The sequence below is a fragment of the Sardina pilchardus genome, chromosome 8, assembly GCF_963854185.1.
Source record: "Sardina pilchardus chromosome 8, fSarPil1.1, whole genome shotgun sequence".
NCBI classification, from domain to species: Eukaryota; Metazoa; Chordata; class Actinopteri; order Clupeiformes; family Clupeidae; genus Sardina; species Sardina pilchardus.
In genome coordinates this window covers 6,356,722-6,383,315 of record NC_085001.1, presented here as the reverse complement: position 1 = coordinate 6,383,315, position 26,594 = coordinate 6,356,722, and the positions used below count along the sequence as shown (strand labels likewise).

The following is a 26,594-nucleotide window of genomic DNA, read 5'->3' as shown; positions in this document are numbered from 1 at the left end:
GCCATAAAATAAATTATAAATGGAGGTGGATGTCTATGTTTTGTGTTTTGTCTCAAAATAAATACTACTTAAAGTGACCCCATGATGGCTCCTCTACCTGTTCTTTAGCTGGCAATCCGGATTTGGTAATCCTGAAAACTGTGTAGGCTATCTGGATAAGGGTGATCCAAGCCAACGTTGCTTTGAAAAACCGACTTAAAAGTAAGACGGATTACCTGATCCTGGATAGCAAAAAACGGGATTTCCAAATCTGGATAATTTTGATCTGGATTAAAAAAGTTTTGAACAACTGGCCCAATAAAGTGAGCCTGTATTGGTTCATTTGGTAGCCAAGTGGAACTGGTGGAGATTGTCTTTTTGCGGGGCTTCAAAAGTTCACCACGAACATGGCCAGAGCGTAGCGAACACGCGTCGTTTCCGCTTTAAAGACCGCCTACAATACATTCTACTCATTTCATTGGATAAAAGCCTGTTGTGGACTACATTTCGTTGTAGAGAGGAACCAAACCCAGCGCGCCAATATTGGGTTCTAAGAACTTGTGTTGCCTTTGCATTTGACGTAAACGTATACTTTATTGAAATGGCTTCCACCAGCAAAATACCATTAGAATCAAGGAATCTACCCTGGTATGTCAACATACATTATTGCATTCAAAGTATAACTAATTGGAAAACTCATGGAGGTTATACGTTTTCACTTAGCATGTGTGGCGTTAGCTATACGTAGATTAGCTTCAGAGATTTGCTTCGAATACATGCTTTTGCTGAACATTTACGATAGACTTTGATCAATTTATGTCTTGCGATGCTTCAGCTGACGTATTCGCCATTGATTGTGTGCTATAATTTACTGTGTAACGTTAATTTTAACCCTGAGCTGTTGCTGTTAACTAACGTTACCTGTCTGCTGCCCGAAAGGAATCGAACTCACGAAAGTATCCCGATGAGACATGACAGTTAGTTTGTTCCTTTAAACTCCCTATCTGTGACGACCAATATCTAACGTTACACAACATGCGATATTTTGGGTGTCTTGTGTTGACAAAAATACGTGGCTAGTGCCAATATTACATTTTCTGGAGCTGTTGGTCCCAAAAGATAAACGCTACATTTTCTGACACAGGGTAGAGAAATACAGACCACAGACACTAGATGACCTCATCTCCCACAAAGATATTCTAACTACAAGTAAGTCTGACATGTTGTTCGCACTAATATTCATAGTACACCTGATGCTCAAGTAATGTGATGATGAGTGTTAAAAAGTTTCTGCCAAATGTTTGTTTCAGTCCAGAAGTTTATAAGTGAGGAAAAACTTCCTCACCTGCTCTTCTACGGACCTCCAGGGACGGGGAAAACATCTACCATTCTGGCCTGTGCTAAACAACTGTACAAAGAAAAAGAATTCAATTCCATGGTTCTTGAGGTATATTAAATCAATAGTCTATGATGGAATACAGAATTAAAGATGCACGCAAATATTTCACCTGTAGGAATTTTGTGAATTGGAAATATGGGATTAAATTTAGCATATACAAAAATAGTATGTGTGGAATTGGAAGCGGATAACTATTTATCTGTAAAACTGGGATGTAATGGTTACTGTTATGCAGCATGAATGTGTATGCTACCCTTATACGGTATGTTCTGGATAAATGGCATCTTAAACTCTACAACACGAAGTTAATTGCTGAGTTAATTGTGAACCTGTTTTGAAGCTTTATTTAAGACTTTGAGATTCCAATAGATCTAAAGATATCTGAAGGTAAGCATGCAGTCAACAGCAAATGAAGTGGTCTGTGATGGCTTTCCCTTTTTAATGGTAGCTTAACGCATCAGATGACAGAGGCATTGATGTTGTGCGGGGGCCAATCCTGAGTTTCGCCAGCACAAGAACCATTTTCAAGTGAGAAAAGTCTTAATTTCCTGTAATCAGTGTTGTGTGCACTTTTATTAATAGTATTTATCTGTTTATTGTTATTGTTATCATTAGTAGTATTCATTCATTCATTCATTCATTCATTCATTCATTCATTCATTCAGATTATGTTTCTTCTATTTTATAGGAAGGGCTTCAAATTGGTTATATTGGATGAAGCTGATGCTATGACCCAGGATGCCCAGAATGCTTTGAGGAGAGGTAACCATCTGCTACCCCCTGCCTACCTGCTGTGCACCAAATGGCTTCAATATGAACCACTGCTATTGGTCATTCTTAACAACAAAGGCCTCTCTCCTGGCTCTTTGGGGATTTTCATTCTTGAATCATTCATATGAAAGAAACAATAGCATGATTAAAATTACATAATGTTTGTAGACGAGACAAAAATAGTGAATAGTGACCGTGAAATGTGTAATGTTTGTTCTCGTAATTTGTTAATTAATTTGTTTATTGGGTCTTGCAATAATCACTAAAAGTGCACTATACTTCCTATACCTCCTCCTCCTCCTCCTCCTCCTCCTTTCATTTAGTCATAGAGAAGTTCACAGAAAATACCAGGTTCTGCATGATCTGTAACTACCTGTCGAAGATCATCCCCGCGCTGCAGTCCCGGTGCACCCGGTTCCGCTTTGGCCCATTGTCCCAGGACCAGATGATCCCTCGGCTGGAGTACGTCGTCCGACAAGAGAAGTGAGTGTCTGGAGGCAGTTCCGAAGGCTATCTTACAAAGCCAAGTTACTCACTTGGTACTTCAGGAGTAATCCCTGGTCACTGGTAACTGGCTCCAGTCTCAAGCGAGGTTCACATTGCACGCACAAATGGCAGCACAATTGCCATTTTGCAGCTTTGCTGCTCTTGCACGTGCCGTGGTCGAAGTTCAACCGTAAATTATAGGTATTTTGCTCAGAGCCCGGCGGCAAGCACAGCAAAGATATTTTGGACATTTCCTCAATCAAGAGCAACCTAGCGGTGAGTGCAGCGCTTGCCACGTGCTATGTGAAGTCCCCTTCTGACTCTGAGGTCTCGAGTGATTGAGCTCAGTGATTACTCCTGGAGTTACCTGGAGTGAGTAACCTCCCCTTCATAGTAGATCCCTCTGACTCCAATGTAGACTTAAAAAAACTGGAAATATGAACTTGACTCAATTTATTTGTCTTTTAATAGGAGAAGGTAATGGAACATTTTGATATTAATTTATATTAATTATATGATGGAAGACATTAATTTGACAATTTGACTAGATTTCACTTTTCGTAAATATTTAAACAATGGCTTTTGTTGTTATGTAGTACAGTGGTATTGGTTTGAGTATAGTATGAGCAGGTCACATTTTAATTGAACAGCCTTGTGACTGATACCTCTATGCTATACAAACTGCACATGAAAACATATAGGGAGAAAAGACGGCCAGTTTATTCGGTTCAGTTTGATGTGTTAGTATAGTGCCATTAATAGTTGTCTCTAGGTGCTGTACAGAACCCAGAGCCTGAATGAATGAAGAGCCCCCCCCCCCCTTCTCTCTGAGTCATTGAGTACTCTCTGCTTTTCCTGTTCCCCAGTGTGGACATAACACCAGATGGCATGAAGGCTGTTGTGACTCTGTCGGGAGGAGACATGAGACGATCCCTGAACATTTTGCAGGTGCAGAAACACACACACACACACACACACAGATACACACGTGTCCGGTACATGTTTAGAATCTCGCTCTTTGTGGATGAAGCTGACTGTTGGCTTGTGTTGTGGTTGGTTCGTCAGAGTACCAGCATGGCCTTTGGGAAGGTGACAGAAGACTCTGTGTACACCTGCACGGGACACCCACTCAGATCGGACATTGCCAACATTCTGGATTGGGCACTGAACAAGGACTTCACCACGGCGTTCAACTGTATCCTCCCCAAACTCTCACTAAACGGCAGAAAGTAGCCTGAGACTCCTGAACAGGTCTGCGCCCCATCAGGCCCAGTTAGATCCTAGTCAGGGCTCCCTGTCATTGTGCATTCCTAGCTGTTCATCAAGGGCAAAGTTGTTAAAGGACTACTAAAGTTAAGCCAAACACTTTCTCTCTTGTTGGTTGGTGGGAGGAACCTTATATTTCAGATCCTTAGAGGTCTGATGTTGATACTAAATGACGGTAACAAGGTGTCAAAGACATTACATTGGTGGTGGGGATGCACAATATCAACGGTATGACATCAGTATTGTCAGACAGTTTATTGTATTATCTGCATTTTCAGATGTGAAGATATCTGCTGATATTCGTGGCATATCAATTGGCAAGATTATAATCTGTACAGTTAATTAGGGTTTCAGAGGAAGCATCATACAATTTTGTTAAAATAGGATGAAACCTACATATACACTCGGTTGAATGATTTCCTTGTTTTTTTATGAGGGATTGTTTACATTTCTTAAAGCATTAATTTAGGGTAGAATGAAAGAAGTTATATGCCTGTATCTGCAACATCTAGGTCATCGCAATAAGAATACATTAATTCTAGTACACAAGAGACCCTTAAAAGGAAATTGAAAAGATGTGTATTGGCATCAGGATTTGCAATTGGCCAAAATGAGCCAGAACATATCGGATATTGACGAACACGGTATCCCTAATTGGTGGTAATGATATTGATGAACCTTTAAGTTTCCTCTTAATTGTATTTTGTGGACAAATGATGAACTGGAGGTTGATTTCCTTGACTGTGGCCTCAGTAATTATGCAGCTGAAAACACTGAAAGGCCTGGCATTGCACGACATCTTGACTGAGGTCCACCTTCTTATACACAGAGGTAAGAAATTACATATTCACTCTCTGCTCAACATTTTAAAGGGCTATCTATCAGATTGCCTTTTGAGTTATCTAAATACAGTGGGTATAGTAAGTATTCACACCCATGCTAAAGTTGACTAAAAAGATGAATATAAAATCATCTTTTGAGAATTGATTGTAATGCCTTAATTAAAAAAATGAGTAAAAATCAAACCGCTAAGGACACTAATTTTCTTTGTGATTGAAGAATGTATCGTAAATAGATAAATGTTCTTCCTTAAATACAGGTTGCATAAGTATTCAACCCCTATGTTAAATTCCCATAGAAGCAGGAGGATTTTTTATATGTTTTTATTTTTAAAGGCCAGCTATTTCATGGATCCAGGATATTCTGCATCCTGATAAAGTTCCCTTGGCCTTTGGAATTAAAATAGCCCCACATCATCACATACCCTTCACCATAGATAGAGATTGGCATGGTGCTTTTTCCAGTTAGCCTATTAGCCTGTTTGATTTGCATTGAGCTCAATGAGCATCAAACAGGCTAATTGGCTAACTGTAAAAAGCACCATGCCAATCTCTAGCTATGGTGAAGGGTATGTGATGATGTGGGGCTATTTTAATTCCAAAGGCCAAGGGAACTTTATCAGGATGCATAATATCCTGGATCCATGAAATAGCTGGCCTTTAAAAATAAAAACATATAAAAAATCCTCCTGCTCCTATGGGAATTTAACATAGGGGTTGAATACTTATGCAACCTGTATTTAAGGAAGAACATTTATCTATTTACGATACATTCTTCAATCACAAAGAAAATTAGTGTCCTTAGCGGTTTGATTTTTACTCATTTTTTTAATTAAGGCATTACAATCAATTCTCAAAAGATGATTTTATATTCCTCTTTTTAGTCAACTTTAGCATGGGTGTGAATACTTACTATACCCACTGTAAATGTAACCAGAACAGAGATTCTGACTATACTTCTGACTGTATATACAGTAGCTACATTAAATAAATGTACTGGTATTTAAATGTTGATGGAAAAAATCCACTTCTAAATAAGGAATGCAGAAACATTCAAATGTATCACAACCAGGCATGTTATTGAGGTGCCCATATTGAGGTTAGGTTGGAGAAAGGCATATGACTGCTACATCTACTGCCTATTTCTGTCACCTCTCGACTAACAACTTCTAGATATATTATTTTTATGTCAAGTGGTAATGTAGAAGTGGTGATGTGTTCGGGACTGCAGTGGGGGGGGGGGAAATGATCACATATACTGTACATATTATGAACGATTTCTTTGCAGTTGACTTCCCACCTACTATTCGAATGGGTTTGCTCATCAAGTTGGCAGACATTGAGTGAGTAGAATAAATATGAATCATATATAAAATAGAATGAATCAATTATATATTTGTTATGGTTTCATCCCTCAAATAGCCATACAGTGACTCAGTTTGTTGAATATCAAACCTTTTAATGTGATTTTCTTTCAAAGGTATCGGCTGGCTTCTGGAACTAGCGAGAAGATTCAGCTGAGCTCAATGGTTGGCGCTTTTCAAGCTGTGAGAGACATGGTAGTCAGCGAGGCCTCATAAATTGACCCTGATATGTATTATGTCCATAGCGGGGTATTGGCCGTAAACGTAAGAACTCTGTTTTTGTTTTTAAAACATCACTCTTCCATACGTGCACTTAAACACACAAAACAGAACTTCTAAAAACAATTACACCGTAAGCAAAAAATATTTACAGAATTAAACACGTGTAAAGAATAAATATATCTACAACTTGGAAATAAATAGAGACTTTTGTAAGTTGGGGGTATAGCTGTTGTCAATACGATGCGTGGTGTCCACGTCATCTACAGTGGTTCCTGCAGTAGGTCTCTTGGGTCTTGGGGAGGTCTCTGTATGTGAGAAACTCCATAAGCTTGTGGGGAATGGGAAGGGCGTTTATCTGCTGGGTCGACACAGAGAAATGTAAGGCTGCCCGGCACAAGTGGTTAAGGCTGGGGACGACTGGCCTGGCCTTCCAGAATTTGGCATGCCCATCTCTTGTTCTGCAAGGAAAAGTCATACTCAATCACTGCCATTTCAGATGTAATATTTTTTATATAAAGATAAATACTTTGGGAGAAGCACTGTGTGTGTCTGCAATTATTCAGGCACAATGGAAATTACTGCAGTCTGAAACAATCTTTTCGTTGTTGTAAATATCCCAATTGTCAGGTGCAAGTGAAAGAAAACTCCAAACAGGCTTAACAGCAAATCCTCGCCTTGCTAATAGCAATATGATAAGGCAACACCCTAAAACATGCTTGTTATTGAGTTGGTATTTCTGTAAATGCTAGAAGTTACCCTGTGGCAATGATGCCTCCTTGTGGATGAAAAGTGCAGCACAGTTCATTGTGGAATGTGGTCAAGTCTGTCTCCATCACAAAAGTCTTCTGACCCAGTTCCCAGAGTCTTAAAGCCCTATTTGCAGGATTATTCAAATCATAGGAACAACATCAGGGCAAACTGAATTCCACTCTACAGCTATCAAAATGTTTTTTTCAATTCAGAGTAATGACTTTTATATTGTAAATACACTATATTGTCAAAAGTATTCGCCCACCTGCCTTGACTCAGATCCTATATCCTATGCCTGTGAACTTCAGAGTTCCTTTCACTGAAACTAAGACCAAGTGCAGGAAGGGGATAGCCCGTTCCTGTTCCAACATGACTGCGCACCAGTGCACAAAGCAAGGTGGTGTAGATGAACTTGATTAGATGAGTCCTGACCTCAACCCATAGAACACCTTTGGGATGAATTAGAGAGGATACTGAGAACCAGTAACCTGACTCTCGCCAGATCCTTGTAGTTCGCTGAGCTTCTCGCTTTTGCATTAGCTAATGGGGATCCAAATAAAAATCAAAACAATTCTCGATAGGAGATGTATTTCTGAAGGCGGGGCCTTGTAAAAAAATCCTTGCATGTGATTTGATAAACCACTTGTCTGTTGTCTTGAATGACGTGCTAGGCTACTTCAAACTTTTGCCAAATCCGGTTGGAAGAAGAGTGAAAACATCCTTGCCACCAATAAATGCCTTCAAAACCATTCTCTGTTCATCTTTTAAAGAATGAATACTCGATAGATTCGACAAAACGGTTGAAATAAAAGAATCAATGTCAGCACAAGACTCCTCGCTGCGTGCCGCCATCGTTGTTTGAATCAGACAGTCACTTCGGTGCTACGTCACATCCATGAAATCCCCTCCGGCGATCCTGATTGGTTCATTATTTTTTGCTCCCTCGAAGGAGTTTGCATTTAGCCTGACTCTCGCCAGACCCTTGTAGTTCCGCCATGCTCCACCAGAGGCGTTTCGCTGAGCTCCACACAAGGGTCTGGACTCGAGGGCAATCCAAACTCCTTCCAGGGAGCAAAAAATGATGAACCAATCAGGAGCGCCGAAGCGAGTGTTTGATTCAAACAACAATGGCGGCACGCAGCGAGGAGTCTTTTGCTGACATTGATTCTGCTATTTCAACCGTTTTGTCGAATCTATCGGGTTTTGCAAGAGCTTGAAGAAGCCTAGCACATCATTCAAGATAACAGGCAAGTGGTTTATCAAATCACATGCAAGGATGTTTTACAAGGACCCACCTTCATAAATACATCTCCTATCGAGAAGTCCCAGATCCTTGTGTGAAGCAGACAGCGAACTACAGGATCTGGCGAGAGTCAGGTTAGTTTGCATTGCCCTCGAGCCCAGACCCTTGTGTGGAGCTCAGCGAAACGCCTCTGGTGGAGCATGGTGGAACAACAAGGGTCTGGCAAGGGTCAGGCTAGAGAGCCAGTCTCCTTGACCAATGTCAGTGTGTGACCTCACAAATACGTTTCTGAAACAACGGTAAAAAAAATCCCATAAATGTATTCTTAAACTTGTGGAAAGTCTTCCCAGAGAGTTGAAGCTCTTAAAAATGCAAACGGTGGACCGACGTCATAGTAAACCCTATGGATTAAGAGTGGGATGCGACTGAAGTTCATATATGAGTCAAGGCAGGTGAGCGTATACTTAAGGCAATATAGTGTATAAGATGAATGTGCATGGATTACACAAACTGCTCACCTGTGGTCTACAATCAGAGCTAAGTAAAGGCCGTCAGGGGAAAAACACAGTGTCTGGATTGTTTTGGATTTTATATAGGATTCACAGCTGCAACAGTCCCTAAAACACAAATACAACAGCTTGTCATAAAATTAATTGTTCCAGAAAAAAGTTTTGGATCATTTTGGCTGACACCTTTAAAACTCTAAAAAAAAATAGACAAAGATAGATCTCCGTAAGAGGATTCCTTACTCAAGTGTCACCAGAAGCTCGGCTGTGTACGGGTCCCAGAGATCCACCCTCCAGCCAGCAGAGTTGTGAGGACCATATGAGCCGACGGCTAGCACAGCTCCGTCTGGGGAGAAGTCACAGCACGATATGGCGCTCCGTTTGTTGAGAACCAAGTGCTTCATGAAGGTGTAGGAGCGAAGACTCCATAAACTCACTCTCTGTTGTAGAGTCGGGATAGAATGTGCGTGTGTGACGTGTGAAAGAGAGAGAGAGAGAGAGGTTGGGCGTTAACTATGTAAGGGTATGTCAGAAAAGCAATGTCGCATTCGCAGGATATGACCATTCCAGTAGAGTGTGAATCTTTGCTGAGATCTGTCTGCATGGTTAGCATGTGTAGTCACCTAAGGGATGAGTAGCTAACAACTCACATTGTCTGAGCTGCTGACTGATGCAATCATGCTACTGTCAGGAGAGACTCTGCAACAAACCACCCACCCCCTGTGGCCTGACAACACATGGCAAGTTCGTCCTGAAAAGAGACAGTAGTATTTTAGACACCTCATTTGATCAGCAATAACAGCTATTGCATGTGCTTATTTCAAAAGCAAATTATCACAATGGTTGTCTTGAAATGCACCATTATGAAAAGGTATGACTAATGCATAGTAAAATTATTTATTTTGGGGGGACATGGTTTTAGGCTGATTTTTAAAAACAGACTGAGGGAATTCGTTCTTACCTGTGCTTGTTAAATCCCATATTCTCAGTGTTTTGTCACGAGAGCCAGACACAAGAGTTAATTTTCCATTGGGAGGGAATACCAATTCCCTGACAACAGACTGGTGTCCTTTCAGATCATAAAGTGCCTCACCTGTGTAACAATCATAAAAACAAATCATGTGTTCCAAACGTGTGCTGCAAATGCATTAAAATACTGTGATCAAGTAACTGGACAATAATGTGTCATAATAAATTAAAATGATCCCTCCATAATTTAGGTGCCATTTAGTTCAGCCAATGCCAATTGTACCCTATTAGAATGGTGACAAACTGTTTTTCAAAAATCTGTCTCACCAGTTGATACGTGCCAGATCTTGATCATTCCGTTATTTAGACCAGTGGCAAGGATCAACGCTTTGACATCCTCGTTAAGTGGGCTTCCATCAGTGATGTGGCTGATCGCACCAGGTCGCTTTCTTGGACGGGGTCCAAAGGCTAAACCCCACACAGTGTGGCCACAGTTCAAAGTCCTCTCTGAGGCTTTCTCGGTTAGCGGAGCATCCTGACCATCGTCTCTTCCTTCTCTGCAATAGACAGATATTTAACACTGGGAATGCACTGGACACACCTTTTGCGAAACGCGTACAGTGTGATCGCTGAATATTATTATAATTTCTTGACAACATACTCGTTTGGCAGAGGCCACGCAAGAACCTTCACGACGCCATAACCCATGGACCAAGCGAAAAGGGATCCTCCGGGTGAGAAGTCCACGGTCCATGTCTCACAGCCAGCTGTGCCTCTCAAAGTCTGAGGATGTATGGGTCTAAGCTGCTCAACCAATCCATCCGAGATTCCTGGTAGCCACATAATTACAATTCATGTCATATCACGAGTTGAAGGACTGATCATGGTTAGGCTAATATTCGGGTAGACGTCAAATAGAACTGCTAGCAGTTAACCAAAACATGCTAATTTTACACCTTCCATCAGCATCGGCGCCCCAGAAGCTCACAGCGTTTTCCTCAAGTTACCTTTTGTATTGTTATCGACCGGGCAATCAGGAACAAACAAGTCACACATGTCGTCGTCTTGTTGGTCTCACTGGTAAAGGATAACAGAACCCACATACACACCATAAACATTGTGATCGAGTAGGCTAATGGGTGTAAATGTTACGCCCATGAACACACTCACCTATTTGGAATGTTGTCATTATCAACAACCCCTCATATTCATGATCATATTACGTTAGGTTACTCACTCTGTTATTTTCCGGCAGCTGGCTTCTCCTTCATTGAACACCGAAATGTCGATCAGGTAACAATAACATTTCACATACTAAATGTCTTACAAATTACAACGCACTAACGAGTCATTTACGCTGGCTAGTGCTAGTATATTCCGGTATTTTCGCAACAGATAACGTTCATTCCTGTTCATCAACATGACTGGCCATGTGAAATACCGGAAATAGTTATGTCATAAGTGGGTGGGATCCTAAAGAGTAGACAAAAATGTACTCAACCTTCACGTGCTTGCACTGTTGACATTTTTGTTTTTTAAAGTTTGTTTAAAACATACTTGGGGACCTCGACACCGTAAGTTAAGGTTAAACTGCCGCAAGAAGCCTAGGTGGCATTGTTTAGGATGGAATGGACCTTCTCACTTTATGATTCTTGCCTAACGACCAGCAAAAGCCACGCAATCTCCATTTTTCTTTAGAGAGAAAACAATCCATAATATTGGGTAGGCTAGTCAGTACAATTATGCTGTAATCTCAAAATAATCATGTAGACAGAATTTAAATATTGCACAACCTATTCCGATCAACAGTAGGCCTAGGCGGTCAGACCAGTAAAACTCCATGTTGCACAACCGTTAGACCAACAGAAGTAAAATAGTAAACCTTTCCAAATGAGCAGCTGTGTCATGTTCTTGCATAAAACCTGTTTTAATGTGAGGCACAGGTGATAGCCTAACTTTTTAAATAATTATAAATTAAACATAAATATTTAAACAATATGTAAATTATGCATTATCTAGCATATTGAAATACACATGTATTTAGAAATCAGAAATGTTGACATATTACCATTAATAAATAAAGTGTAGGAAAATATTTAGAACATTTTCTACACCATTCTTTGCACTAGTTTGAAATAATAAATGTCAATATAATTTTGTTCATTTTTTCTAGTAACTTGCATAGTCAGTTTACCTACTGTGTGCCCTGTATTTCTTGGGAAGAGTTGACTTCATGCTGATGTTGTGTCAAACTGTGTCTGATGCAGGTGTTTGGTGTTTGTGTGTGAGTAGCCTACTGTATGTCACATGTTCCTGATTATGTCTCTTAAGTGTCATTACACATTTATTAGGTCTTTATTCATCAATATATTATTATAACTGAATAAGTCATTTATTATTGGTAAATCGTTAACAGCAACTAGTTTGTCTTGAGTTTTTTGGTCTGGGCCCATATTGATAGCCTACAGCAGTGGTTCTCAAACGTACCGCCTCAGAGAACAATTGACTCTCCAAGTACCACCATTATCACCAGCATTAAAATACAGTAGTGTATGGGCCATTTTACATTGTACATACTGTTTTGCATTGTTTTCATTAGCTATATTGATATTATATATATATATATATATATATATATATATTCATTCATTATATCATTTGAAGTGATTATTTTGTCTTCATGAAATAAAGCATCTTGGAGACTCCCACAACAAAGAGTACCACAACAAAGAGTCCACCTATCACCAGTGGTACCCGTACCGCAGTTTGAGAACCACTGGCCTACAGCTTTACTTTACCATGACACAGACTACTGCAATCCTAACAGTAACGCTGACTACAAAAAAATATATACATATACATGTATTATATACATATGTTTTTCTTGACATTTTACAAACATATCAAACATTCAATACATCGTAACACTCAGGCACAATATTAAAACCACCTGTGGAGCCAAATTATAATAGTTTCTCTTCAGCTAGTCTAATTCGTAGGCCATATTTTGATATTAGATAGGCAACATGTTTTTTCATGATAGACTATGTTTTTTGTTTTTTTTTTTACAAAAGGTTTTCTTCCTGAGATTCCACCTTACACTCATATCACCCATATATGTTACTGTTGTTCAAATAATTAAAACGTACGTCTGCATTAAACATAAAAATTGTTTAGGCTATGCAAAAATCAGCCTACATTAAGGTTAAAATTCCATTGCAATCAATTCACAAACTCCTCAGATTGGCTTAATGTCCATAGAAATATTTACAATATGTATAATGTAACTCTTCAATCTTCTATTCTGCCACAATAATAGCATCTTGGTTTTCTTGAGATTGTTGTGTGTTTTCTTGAGATCCTTGTGTGTTTTCTTGGTCTTCGTGATCACCTGTACGTTAAAAACAAGTCAATGTATGAAACAACTGACAGACCTTGCCTTGAAATAGGCAGTTCAGAACACATGGTATAGCCTACTAAATGATTATCTCATTCTAGTGGGATACTAGCTGGCCTTAAGTGGGCAGGACTTACTTGATGGGATCCGATGAATCTCTACCAGTGTTGTGGAGTGGCCATTTGGCAAGGCGGGCAACCGAGGCACTGCATCCTGAAATATCTCTTCATCATCCGAATCCACCAGATTCAGTACGTCATTCCTTTCCTCCGTCATAAAACTTAGACAGAACATTTGAGTTATTATTAATATACATTCTGGACCATGCACTGTTTAAGTCGAACCGCTGCTATTTGGACAATGGCCAGCAGGAGGTGCCAGTAGAATAAGCCCTGTTATTTGACCAATTTTAGATGATTAACCACTATTAATGTCCTAATATGTGGCCTAGCTAGCCTAAGTGTTAATGTAGACTTAAAACTGAAGAATGCAGATGCATACTATCCACTCTTTAACACCCTCTAAATAAGAGTTACTCAAATCAAACTTTGGCTTGCCTCTGTTAAAGGAGAATTCCGGTGTGATATTGACTTAAAGTGTGTTGAAATATGATACCGAGTGTGAGCGATTGTCTCAGAGCTGATCTCGACCTGTCAGCTGTTCTCCGAAACCCGGCGGTAGCTCAGCAATAGTTAACCAGGTTTTTAACGTTTGTGCCTCGGGCATCGAACTGCCGTGAAATAAATCACTGTTTTACACCGCTAAACTTTCGAAAGTGACTGCCTGAATAAACAGTCATGTAAGTAAACAACCAGTGCTTTTTCAAAGTTCTCGATGTCTCGTTTTAAATGTCAGGGCCCTCAGAAGTCTACCAATAAAGTGTGGAGCTACTTTGAGCCTCATTAATGGTGTAAAACAGTGATTTATTTGCACGGCAGTTCGATGCCCGAGGCACAAACGTTAAAAACCTGGTTTACTAATTGCTGAGCTACCGCCGGGTTTCGGAGAACAGCTGACAGGTCGAGATCAGCTCTGAGACAATCGCTCACACTCGGTATCATATTTCAACACACTTTAAGTCAATATCACACCGGAATTCTCCTTTAAAACCTTATACAACCTTTCTAGAAATAGGAATAGACGGTCAGAACAACTACCGTAGGCTACTTGAAAAGACCACACAGAACCACTTTAAATCCCACTATGGTTTTGTCCTTCAGTCTAAACAACTGCCCGGCCAGTGTGGATGTAGTAATTCCTGCACTTGCACATAGCCTGTCTTAATAATGTTGTTCAATGGACACCTTTTTCAGTAAAACTAAACGGTTACATTTTTCATTGGCTAGATATGTTGTTGTTACGACCCCCTGTGCCCCAATCAGGCTCTGTGCAGTCAGTGCACGGGCAGTGCAGACCTGGTCGTCTTAATTACATATTGCACACACCTGATGAAGGTGTGGCTGCATATTTAAGGGGTTTCTACACACTTCCTGTTGGGCACTATCTTTCGTTATGGGCACTGGGTGCCATTGAGGCATATTCTCTCACACTACTTCTTTTCTCTTTAGCATATACTCTTTAGGATATACTTTCTCTTTAGCATATACTCTTTAGGGTATACTTTCTCTTTAGCATATACTCTTTAGCATATACTTACTTACTTTCTTATTACTGACACAGGCATCGCACACATACACTTAACTTATCTTTCTTTCCCCTAGACATTTGACTACATATATTTATTATCTTTGACTACTTTAAATAAAATACTTTTCGGTTAACCTTAATTCTGTTGTCTGCCTCCATTTTATGTTATGGCTAGAGCCAGCCGTAACATATTTGGGGGCTCGTCCGGGAGAATAGTTTGTGAGATTGGACCTAGACTGCTCCCAGTAATCCAGGTGAGCACATTTCCGAAAATTCAATTGAGTTAATTATCAGACTCCGGTTATAGATAGAGTGCTCCAGCTGGGCTGAGCCCTTCCAACGGTGCACTGTTTTTTGTTTTGTCTTTTCATATCTTTATTTAATTTTAGGGGTAATCCTGGTCGGGAATCTAGAGTTCCTGTTGGGGGCACGCTTCTCGCACAATTTGTTCATCATAATTGTGACGAGGTTCACGCGTTAATCAGTCGCCCCGAGGCCGGCAGGCTCCTGAAGACTAGTCAGGTGGAGGTAGTTGGGAATGGTATTCAGGAAACCGGAGGACTGTTTAATAGCAAATTCAGCAAAATACTGGCGATTGGTCGACGGATTTTCACCTGGATTAATGTGGAGTGCTCTTTGTCTGTGTGCGTGCTTTGGTAAGTTTGTCAGTTTTTTTTTTATAGTCTGTTATCTAGTGCGGTAGCGTTCGTTTTGTGATTGGCTAATTGTTTGATGACTTGTGAATGGCAAGCACAAGTGATTGTCTGAGTGTGTTAGACTATCCTTAGTCATTGTATAGCCTAAAGTTTTGTTAGGATACGAACGGTTACCTGTGTGTAGCTGCTTGCGAGAGTTCGTAAGCGAGATCTTCAGCCAGTGCTAGTGGGTGCCGGTGAAGTTCTGAATGACTTGTTTATGCGGCTTGCACGGGGCAAGTTGTCACGTCATTCTTTAGTAATTTGCTACACTCGTTGTGATAACAGTAGCCTAGTGAGGGTTGCATGATTACCAAGCGATTTCTGTATAGCATTTAGGATGTTCTGGGTTAAAGCAATTTTGTTTGAATTTGAGTAGGCCTACGTTTTTTGTTGTCGTGCCTATCTGCCATCATTGATTTGCTTGCAGTAATCCTCATAAGGGGAGTGTTTGTGTTGTGTGAGGAGCGATACATTTATGCCGTTTGTTTTTGATAGTTGCCTATTCCTGATCTGATTTTATATATTCCCAGGAGGCTTGGTTTCCATTTTCGACGTAGCCTACTTTATAGGTCGCGATAGCCTCTAGTGGTGCGCTTTGGTTGTTTATCTTGTGCCGTATTTAATAACAACTTCCCTACTTTTTACAGTGGTCATGGCTACGTTTCTAGAGGAGTTTTTAACTAATCCTTCAGAAGAGTTGCTAGTGGGTTTGACCAAGGACCAGTTATGGCAGCTGTCTGAGCATTATGAATTAATAATAACTTCTCAGGAGAAACATATTAAAGAAACTTTATTTTTAGCCATTAAGAACCAGTTAACAACTAAAGGTGTGTTTGGCGCAAAACCTATTGAAACTATCCCTGGTGATATTGTAACAAAAGTGAGTGAGGAGAAATTACAAACCATGGTTCTGCAACAAAAGCAGTTAGAGCTGGACCTTGAAAAACTTAGGGCTGACAGAGAGGTTCGAGCAATTAAGGAAAAGGAGATAGAGAAGGAGATTGAGTTTCGTAAGCTAGAGCAGCAAATCGAACTGGTGAGAATAGAGCGTGAAGAACGCGAACAAGAACGGAAGCTGGCACGTGAAGAACGTGAGCGTGAACGCGAGCGTGAGCAAGAACGTGAACAGCGTGACTTCACGCTCAAGAAGTTAGAGCTCGAAATAGCTGGTAGAAGACCTGAGTCTTCTCTCCCTGCAGCACCTCCTATTAACCCTAGAGATCCAGCCCCAGAGTATGTTGTGCCAAAATTCGATGTGGCTCGTAATTTCCGACTCGTTCCACCCTTCGTAGAGAAGGATGTGGACAAATATTTCACCCACTTTGAAAAGGTTGCCCTTACTATGAAGTGGCCTAAGGAGATGTGGCCTCTGCTTCTTCAAAGTGTGTTAACTGGGAAGGCACAAGATGTTTTTACTGCACTTAGCATTGAGCAGTGTAGCCAGTATGATGTTGTTAAAAGGACAATCTTGCATGCATATCAACTGGTCCCTGAAGCGTATAGACAACGTTTCAGGTATTTAACGAAATCACCTCAGGAGACTTATGTGGAGTTCTCCAGGAATAAAGAGAGAACCTTTGAAAGGTGGTGTGCATCTCAGGAGGCTGAGACACACGAAGACTTGACACAGCTAATCCTTTTAGAGGAATTTAAAAATTGTCTTCCTCCAGCAATAGTGGTCTACCTGAATGAACAGAGGGTACAAAAGTTGGAGACTGCGGCCGTCTTAGCTGATGAGTACCATCTCACGCATAAGTCTTATGACTGGCGATGGGGTAATGACCGAGTTCAACAGAGCAACCTGCCAAGGAATAGACTTAGGCGTGGGTCTAGAGACTCAGACTCCCAATACTCCTCATCCTCTGCTAGTTCCAGTCGTGGCCCTGTCACTAGAGAGATCATTTGCTTTTATTGCAGGAAGGCTGGACATAAAGTGGCAGACTGTTCAGCACTTCTTAACAAGCATAAGGCAACCAAGTCTGTGGGATTGGCCGTGTCTGGTAGAGCTGATAATTGTGATCAGAATGAAGACTCTGTTAATGGTGTTTCCTCTCCAGGATGTGAGAACAGTGTTCTGCTAGGCTATGCACCTTTCATCACAGACGGTGACGTGTCCCTATTGGGTCAGGAGTGCAGTGCACCTATCCGCATCCTTCGAGATACAGGGGCAGCACAATCCATTTTACTAGCTGATGTTTTGCCCTTGTCTGACAAGACTGCAACAGGAGCTTGTGTTCTACTCCGAGGTTTAGAGGGAGCCACTATTAAAGTGCCATTACACAAGGTTTACTTATCTTCTGACATAGTCACTGGTAGTGTGGTGGTGGCCGTGTGGCCGAAGCTACCAGTGCCTGGTGTCTCATTTATTTTGGGAAATGATTTGGCTGGAGTGGTGGTAAGGAAAAGCTCTGCATTGTGTCTGCCTATTTTAGAGTCTGTACCTGAGATGGTGATAGACCATGAGATGGTGGAACCACCTGTGTGCGCAGACCCGTCTGCTGCTGAGCTAAATTCCAGCAAAGATCCAGCAGATGTCACTCAGCCTGCTACTGCTATGATAGAGCGCATGGAGCCGACTGGCTTGGCTGATTCATCTGTGGGTCTGGTTAAGGGTGTGTGTTCTGTATTTGACTGTTCTGTTCTGCTTGTTGATGAGCCTAAAGCAGGAAGTGTCCTTGCTGTACCAGCAGAATGTGTGGAGCTTGAGAGCTCTAAGTTGTGTTCGGAAGTGTCCGATAGTAGTTTCTCCAATGGTGTTCTGTCTAATGTTGGCTTTACGGAGCCTCACCTCTCCCTTTCCCTTGTTGACCCTGATTACGTCTTCACAGAATATGGTGGTGTTAGTGGGATGGTACCGCCCATTAAAGATGCCAGCCATGTCTCTGCTACGAAACAGGGACTGGTGAGTACCTGTGATTCAGTTGGGCTTGTTTGCAACAGGGGTAGCTCCCCATGTATGCTGCTCAATAGCACAGGATGTGTACATTATAGTCCCTTTCCCACATAACTTCTAGAAGTTACCCGGAGATATTTACCCGGGTAAAGGCACGACACGGACGTTTCCCACATGAGTTTTATGTCCGAGTGAGATACGGGTAATTGTGTTCACACTAGACCCGAGTAGGAGCCGCGAGGGGTGGGGCAACGTCAGCACTTGCAGGGGGAGGGAGATGACGCTAAATAAATGCGTTGTTGTGCTGTGTTGCTTGGATGATGCGAACTTACATCAGATCCAAAACATCATGAAACAACAGAAGTAGTTAGCTCGCTAGTCAGCGGGAGCTAGCATAGAGGAAAAAATAGCTAACCTACGACCACAGTAGGCTATAAACAAAGCTCTACTTCAACCCTCTCTGGTATAAACATCCAACATAACAAATTAATAGAAAATAATGACACACCTGGAAAATATAAACAGCACACAGAGGTCTGAGGCTCCTTCCCAACTCCTACAAAAAGCAACAATGCTAAATAACAGCGACGTTAACTATTAGCTGTTAATTGCTAACCACTGTAATAAACAGCTTGTTGCAAGCTAATCGACAACACGTCAAGCTATTCACGTTTGCAAGGATAATACTGCCTGTCCCTCAACAAACACAACAACCTGATTGCAGTTTAAATTTTTATTGTAAGTACACAACAAAATGTCACTGTTTTCTGTACTCCGGTGTTCTCGTCTGTCTTCATACTCGTAGGGCAATGTTTATCGTTACCATGGCAATTTGTACTTTCTGCCTCGCGCTGCAAGCAGGCTGCAAGGACGCATTTCTATACGTCATCGGTACGCCCCCCATCTCTACCCAGAACTGTGCCGGCTGCGTTCCCACCCAAGCGCACCCGGGTAACATCTAGAAGTAGTACTAGGGGGCTAGTAGGGTGATTTCCGGGTAAGAAAATACCCGAGTTTTGCGTTCCCACATACAGCCACCCGTTTGATATCCGTTTGACATCCGGATGTCTCGCTCATGTGGGAAAGGGACTTATAGCCAGTGTTGGGAAGGATACTTTCAAAACGTATTCCGTTACAGAATACAAAATACATGCCCAAAAAAGTAATTTGTAACGTATTCCGTTACGTTACTCAATCTGAGTAACGTATTCTGAATACTTGGATTACTTCCGCATTGAATTGCATTTTATAAGTGTAGGAATGCGCCCATCAAATCCAGTTTAGGCCTATTGTGGTGTGTTCTTCTGTTCCAAATGGCTGAATGCGGCCCACGTAGGCCTACTGTATGAGAATATGAATTCAACTAAGTCACCTGATACAACTAAAGTTTTATAGTAGTAATAGAAGATGCGTCTTCAAGTTGAAACAGGGACGTAAGAAATTATAAGGTGTGTGAGATTTTAGGTGGCATCAACTCAGTAAAAATGAGGGGTGCATATATAGGCTATGACCGGTGGGACGCAAATTAGGCTACCTGGAAATGTAAACACTATAGCCTACTGCATAACCTATATCAGTGCTCTCAAAAATGAACGTGATCGCTAAATGACAATCAAAAACTGCACGTTAAAATAGGCTAGGCCTATGCTACTCGCAAGAATACACTTTCATAGGCTGCACCATAATTCATTAAAAAAATTAAATATAGCCTAGATCTACTTACAAATAAATAACCCATAAGCTTTTTTAAGTTGGAATGAAAACCAATGCAGTGCCTATTAAGATGGGTTTCATCGTAGGTCTAAATCAACACGTAACCAGGCTTTGTTTATTGATAGCTAGACTGTATAACCGATTGGCCGAAGTAAGTAATTAATAGGCCTACTTGGGAAAATATCTTTTGAACAGACATCAAGAACCACGGTCGGTGAGTAGGAGTTACTAACACTTACTTACTTTACTTCAAATTTGCTGTCAGTTATCTCCGATGGCGCGATGGATTTAAACATGGAAACAATTTCATCTAGATTTCTTTCCGGGAAATGCATGGAGTTGCCTTAATTTATTTAGAGAGTGAATAAACTTCGAAACAGTGAAGTATCCTCATGTAATCCATTGATTTCAACAATGTAACTGTATTCTAAATACCAACTGTTTAAGTTGTAACTGTAACGGAATACAGATACTCATAATTTGTATTCTGAATACGTAACTTCGGTACATGTATTCCGTTACTCCCCAACACTGCTTATAGCTACACCAATGCAGTTGTAGACTGCACCACACTTTTGGCCATTGGTGGTCATTGTGATCACTCTGCCCATCGAGTGATCTCACAGAGCGTGGTTAGAGAACCATGGCCTGATTCTTTTGGAAGGGAGGTGTTTATCACTTCATACTCTGCTCATTTTCAATGTGACCGTCTTTGTTTCTTTGTGCTCATTGTTCTAGCTTTTATTCCACGGCTAGTTCACCATGTGGGATGGGATATTTGTGGGATTTGTAGTTGTCTTCTATTTATTTGATCTTTGTATTTTTCATGTCTCCCTTTTCTCTATGTCCTAGGGCCCAGGATGTGGGGATCTTGAAGCGGGGTTGACTAGTTGGGATCACAGGATGTCTTTGTTTATGTTCTGTATCAGGTTTCCTATTGGGAACCTTCTTTTTGGAAGGGAGGTGTTACGACCCCCTGTGCCCCAATCAGGCTCTGTGCAGTCAGTGCACGGGCAGTGCAGACCTGGTCGTCTTAATTACATATTGCACACACCTGATGAAGGTGTGGCTGCATATTTAAGGGGTTTCTACACACTTCCTGTTGGGCACTATCTTTCGTTATGGGCACTGGGTGCCATTGAGGCATATTCTCTCACATACTTCTTTTCTCTTTAGCATATACTCTTTAGGATATACTTTCTCTTTAGCATATACTCTTTAGGGTATACTTTCTCTTTAGCATATACTCTTTAGCATATACTTACTTACTTTCTTATTACTGACACAGGCATCGCACACATACACTTAACTTATCTTTCTTTCCCCTAGACATTTGACTACATATATTTATTATCTTTGACTACTTTAAATAAAATACTTTTCGGTTAACCTTAATTCTGTTGTCTGCCTCCATTTTATGTTATGGCTAGAGCCAGCCGTAACAGTTGTTATGTTATGCCTCACATGATAACAATGAAATTAACTACTCACCCAAACCGGTAGCCTAGAATTGAGAGAATAAAATAAATGTTACAAATAAATGCACAACATCAGTGTTAAATAGTGTCAGCTCCATACAGTTTAGGTATCTACCATACTAATTCAATGTATGGTACTTACATTACATACATGTATTAATATTTTTAAAGATTCAAGACTTTTTCTACTGTTACATCTCATTATAATTGTATAAGAGTAAAAAATCTAGTTATTTGTGGCAGACTAGCATTAAACATGGGCAGAAGCAGCAGCAACATTTCAGTTTCATACCCAAGCAAATTCTGTGGCGGTTTGAGTATACAGCCATTCCGATGCAAATCCCAACTCCGAGAATCAGAATAGATAAGAACATGCCAACGATCCCACCAGTGTAGGACACTGACGCTGTTTTAGAAACAGAGACAAATAAACGATCACTTCTGTGGCCATGATGAAGTTTACATCAGACACTTCAGACACTCGGCATTCTACTAAAAGTCCACAATATTCTTTCTGGGGTGATAATATGTTTTAACTGTTTTTTTTTTTAACAGTATTCACAGATTTTTCCCTCCATATACAAGGTGGAATACTACTTAAAAAAAAATACAAATAAAATACTTAACCATCAGTCATATTAGTCAATTCTGAATAGTATTGTGACTGAGGATTCCCTTTACATCTGCAGTTCAAATGTAGATTTAGCCCCACCAGTTATATACTCACACTTGACTGTAAGGTAGATCTCTAACTCGCGGACAGCCACTGGATTCTCACTCCTGCAGAAGTAAGTGCCCTCGTCCTCTTTGGTGATGTTCACTATGGTCAGACTGAACGTGGGCCCCAGGTCAGATATAATATACTTGGCGCTGGGCTTAACGTTCAGGTGTGCAACAGTTCTCTGCCATATGGTTTTAGCAGGAGGGACAGACTGCTTCTCGGTGCAGGTCAGTGTCACATTGCTTCCTTCCACCACCGTCACCAGTGGCTCACCCTCAGGGTATGGAGTCTCTGAGAAATCATAGTTATGAATACGAGTTTAAAACTACACAACAACTTAGCGGTGTATGTAAAGGTCCTAAAGCCGGGCACATACGGATAATTTCAGGTGAATCAATGCAGCAATGCAGCAAATTCAATGAATTTCAGCCACTGCATACGCATTATCAACATGATTTTAGGGAGATAATTTGGTGTTAATGTTACTTGTCAGTTATAATACATATTTCAGAGCTTAAATAAGGAGCCCCTTATGCTGGCAGCTGGTTTCAGCTGGTGTTTGCTGATTTTCTTCCAGCTCTTGCTGGCATGGCCAGTTAAACCAGCGATGTAGACCAGTAACACCAACTAAAATGACCAGCTTGATCTGATACAACACAAGCAAAACCAGTTGTAACACCATCATAAACTTGGTAAACCAGCTGAAGGTATCTTTTGCAAGATACTTGCTGGTTTACTGGTCAATCATCTTAGGGTGGTCAAACAAGCTGGTCAACCAGCAAACCACCTGGTCAGGCTGGTTTTTGTTTTTGTTTGTTTTTTTGCAAACCTGCAACCGCCAATTCAGGCACAGTGCTGAGAATTTTAAACCCTGCTGTTTCAAAGACAGGTAACAAAAGCCCATGTACAAACGGTCCATTGAAAGTGAAATGTGAATCCTTTTGACTTACTCAGGGTAAAGTGGCAGAACTTTTCTTCACCATCACTCGTGGCAACGTGCTTTCCTGTGCACCGAAGCTCCTGACCGTCCCTCAGTAGCGTCCTGTTGAGCGTCACCTCCACCGTGTCTTCTGTGGAGTTGAGCACGGCCTCCAATGAGGCCAAGTCATCCCACTGTAAGGAGGGCGCAGGGTAGCCCCCCTGCCAGCTGCAGACTAAAGTGATGATGGAGGAGACATTCTGCTCTCTCCAACTGCATTGTGGGTGACGTTCAGGTGGATCTATACAGGAGGAAAAAAAGATAGATTTAAAGAGATGGGGAACACACACACACACACACACACAGATGATGACCCTTAACAACATTCGGTGAACTTGCTAAACTTGTTACACAAATGACACTGGTTATGGCTCTTTGCCATGTAGTTTACAGTGATTGTGATCTAAATGTATAACATTTGTATAAATGACTATAACATCAGTCACATGGAAGAATGAAAACACAAAGGTGAACACTTACAATACACCAACAGCTGCAGAGTCTTGCCTATTTTCTCATGAGATAAATTGTTCTCTACTAAGCAGATGTGTTCTCCCTGATATGATGGCAAAATGCTCAGTTCCTCAAACTGTATCAGGGTCCCATTGCCAGAAACTAAAGTGCTCCTGCTTGAGTTGGCCCTTTCCAATATCCAAGATAGCGTCTGTGATGGGTGGGACACAGAGGGTGTTGTGCACTTGAAATGAACCGTGGTGCCGTTTGGGACATACAGGGTTCCATTTGGGAGTTTTTGTGCAGGTGATATCTCCAGGGTCACATCATCTGGCCTACCTGGATTGACAACGACACAGCAACAGTTAATGTACTGTGTAATGCATAGACCATATTAACAATGCACTAGTTAATTAAATATACCACAAACATATTCCATACCTACTGCATAGATAGATTATAACCCGTACAGTTCCTTAGAATTAATTATTCATACAACATTCTGGTATTTATGTTATATACTTGGTCAAATGTGTGTGTTGGGTGTTCTGTAAATAAATGTGTATATTTGTCACTACATTCTTACATTAAATTAAATGCTGCAAACTAACACCAGAGTATCACAGATTAAAGAGGCAACAATTTGAACACTATACGATTACAGAGCAAGCTGTTATCCCACAGTCATCATCAGTTTCCTCTTATCCCAATCGCAGTTAGTTTCACACATGCTCTTGGAATGAGAACAATCAACACTGCCAGGGGTTAAAACTACAAACAATCCTGAAGAACCAGTTTCAGATTGGATTACGGGTGTGACATGCCCAATCTGTTTTCTGTTAGTTGCTGCTCTTTCAGCAATACATTTGTGTAAAGCAACAATATGAATTATACAATTCTATATTATCAGAGGAAATATATATGATATATGAAACTTACTGGCAATCTGTAGAATCACCCCTGTATGATTGTGAACTTTGCTTATGTCCTTTGACGAGCATTGACACTTAAATACTCCTTCATCAATAGTCAATAACCCAACGATAACCAGGCTTCCATTGTCCAATATGGATAAGTGGCCTGGTACAGGTTTCAGTTCTGAAGAGTGGTTACGTTGTACCAAAATGGTCCCATCTTTGAACCACTGAGTCAGTGCTGGAGTAACGTTGGCAGCCAGGTCATGGCAAGGAAGTGTAACATTCTGACCCAGTTCTCCAATAACACTTGCAGGTGCTCGCCCAACACCTGCACCACCTTTGACAAATAAAACTTTCGGGAGGAGAGAGAAAGACAGTCAGAAACTAAAGTCAGATAGGGATTATGGTGAAGCCTAAACGCCAGAAATCAAGGTCATGATTGTAAGTGATCTACTAATGAATGATAAATCGAAAGATCATTTTAAGGTTTGAGCAGTTAAATTCAAATCGTGCGTAAAAAGCGTAAAGTTGATGTAACATCTCGGCCTACCTGTTTGACATGAACATGCAAAATATAAAAGTATAACAGCTAATCTCATTTTTGGATTAGTTTTGCTATCTCGGTTTGGTCCTCTTTTGAAACAGAACAAAAGCTCACGGCGATCATTAGAGAATCTCTGTACACGTAGACTTCGCCACTTGGTGATCAACGTAAAAATGTTAAATTCCGAATGAACAAACGTCGGGGAGTGATAAACTCATGTCGATATTTTGACTTCGAGCTGCTTTGGTAGTTGCTGTGCTTTAGCGATGCTTGGTTCCCACGAAACCAGCCGAATGAGATTTTTCCCCCATACCTGTTTACTCTCGCATGCGCTCCCGGAAGCATAGGTGTACCTACCGGGCCACGCCTCACCTTCTTAAAGTTATAGGCCTAGGTAACCTAATACAGTAACTTATAGTGATGAGAATGTGGGCTCTTTTTAGTGAGATATAACATAACATTACATTACATTACATTTGGCTGACGCGTTTTAACCAAAGCGACTTACAACATGGTTGACAGTTTAAACTTTTACGCAACTCTAACATCAATTCTAGGAAAATGTAGAGTGCAATAAGAATAAGTGCCTCAGTGAGTGTGCAAAAGTCTGATAACTTTTTGTGTTCTTTGTCACTGAATGACAAAACGGTTTTAAGTGGTTTGTGTTGCTACTCTTTCAGGATTGAAAAAGTAGCAACACTTGTTCGACAAGCTCCTCAGAGGCCACATTGATTAATTGATATGCTTCAGAGGAACAACCCATTTAATGACAGATTATCAAATGTTGGTAAATGACCTAGATGTCATGTGTTCCACTAGGCTAAGGGACGCTTAAAGCAGTGATTTTATTATAGGCCTAGAAAAAAAACAAAAAAACATGAGTGAGCCAGTTTTGGTGATACCTTATAAGGCTACATTAAGTACAGTCAGCAATTGTGCGTGTTTTGATTTATTTGTATACTATGTTTGTATTGACAAATTTGACTTTAGAAGACACTTTTGTCCAAAACAATGTACATTAAACGGCCAATTGCAAAATACAGCAGAGAGGTAGCTTACCCCTCCCTTCAGTATTCCCATGCAGAGTAACTCCACACAGTGTTTAATTTGTGTGTGTGGGACAGGTTGCCCCCACTTTGTTTGTTTCCAGTTTTTGGGGCCTGGCTGCAAACAGAGATCGGGATTTTTTTTAAATTATTTTTTTTACAGTGCTGGGCAGCTAGAAGTCGTGAGATGATACTCGCTGAGTGTGGCATAAATATGGGTTTGAAATCACATACAATCACTGATTACGCCTTTGAATGTTAAGATGTTTTAAATCTGTTTTACTTATACTTTGGATTTGATTACAGGTCACAGA

The 26,594-nt window shown here is 40.8% G+C and overlaps 3 protein-coding genes and 1 long non-coding RNA gene across 4 annotated transcripts; 2 read left to right on the top strand and 2 right to left on the bottom strand.

Moving 5' to 3' along the window:
• Positions 1–490: 490 nt before the first annotated feature.
• On the top strand, positions 491–6,862 carry rfc5 (replication factor C (activator 1) 5). The gene is made up of 11 exons (XM_062542503.1): positions 491–627; positions 1,124–1,188; positions 1,290–1,426; positions 1,827–1,906; positions 2,067–2,140; positions 2,473–2,632; positions 3,502–3,583; positions 3,701–3,830; positions 4,655–4,732; positions 6,029–6,083; positions 6,221–6,862. The coding sequence occupies exons 1-11, from the start codon at positions 581–583 to the stop codon at positions 6,318–6,320; spliced, it is 1,008 nt and encodes a 335-aa protein (XP_062398487.1). The 5' UTR covers positions 491–580; the 3' UTR covers positions 6,321–6,862.
• wsb2 (WD repeat and SOCS box containing 2) lies at positions 6,583–11,227 on the bottom strand. Its single transcript, XM_062542502.1, has 10 exons — positions 11,032–11,227; positions 10,802–10,871; positions 10,456–10,624; positions 10,122–10,351; positions 9,787–9,918; positions 9,476–9,576; positions 9,069–9,265; positions 8,838–8,936; positions 7,083–7,199; positions 6,583–6,784 (listed from the first exon to the last, which is right to left on the bottom strand). Exons 2-10 carry the CDS (start codon positions 10,848–10,850, stop codon positions 6,583–6,585), a joined length of 1,296 nt encoding a protein of 431 aa, XP_062398486.1. The 5' UTR covers positions 10,851–10,871; positions 11,032–11,227.
• LOC134088516 (uncharacterized) lies at positions 11,049–23,426 on the top strand. The gene is made up of 3 exons (XR_009939976.1): positions 11,049–11,087; positions 13,293–13,442; positions 23,296–23,426. It is a non-coding gene; the product is annotated as an uncharacterized LOC134088516 (long non-coding RNA).
• Positions 11,961–25,565, bottom strand: vsig10 (V-set and immunoglobulin domain containing 10). The gene is made up of 9 exons (XM_062542501.1): positions 25,241–25,565; positions 24,713–25,042; positions 23,801–24,112; positions 23,292–23,561; positions 22,348–22,632; positions 21,913–22,026; positions 21,634–21,646; positions 13,329–13,471; positions 11,961–13,185 (listed from the first exon to the last, which is right to left on the bottom strand). Exons 1-9 carry the CDS (start codon positions 25,287–25,289, stop codon positions 13,094–13,096), a joined length of 1,608 nt encoding a protein of 535 aa, XP_062398485.1. The 5' UTR covers positions 25,290–25,565; the 3' UTR covers positions 11,961–13,093.
• Positions 25,566–26,594: the final 1,029 nt, after the last annotated feature.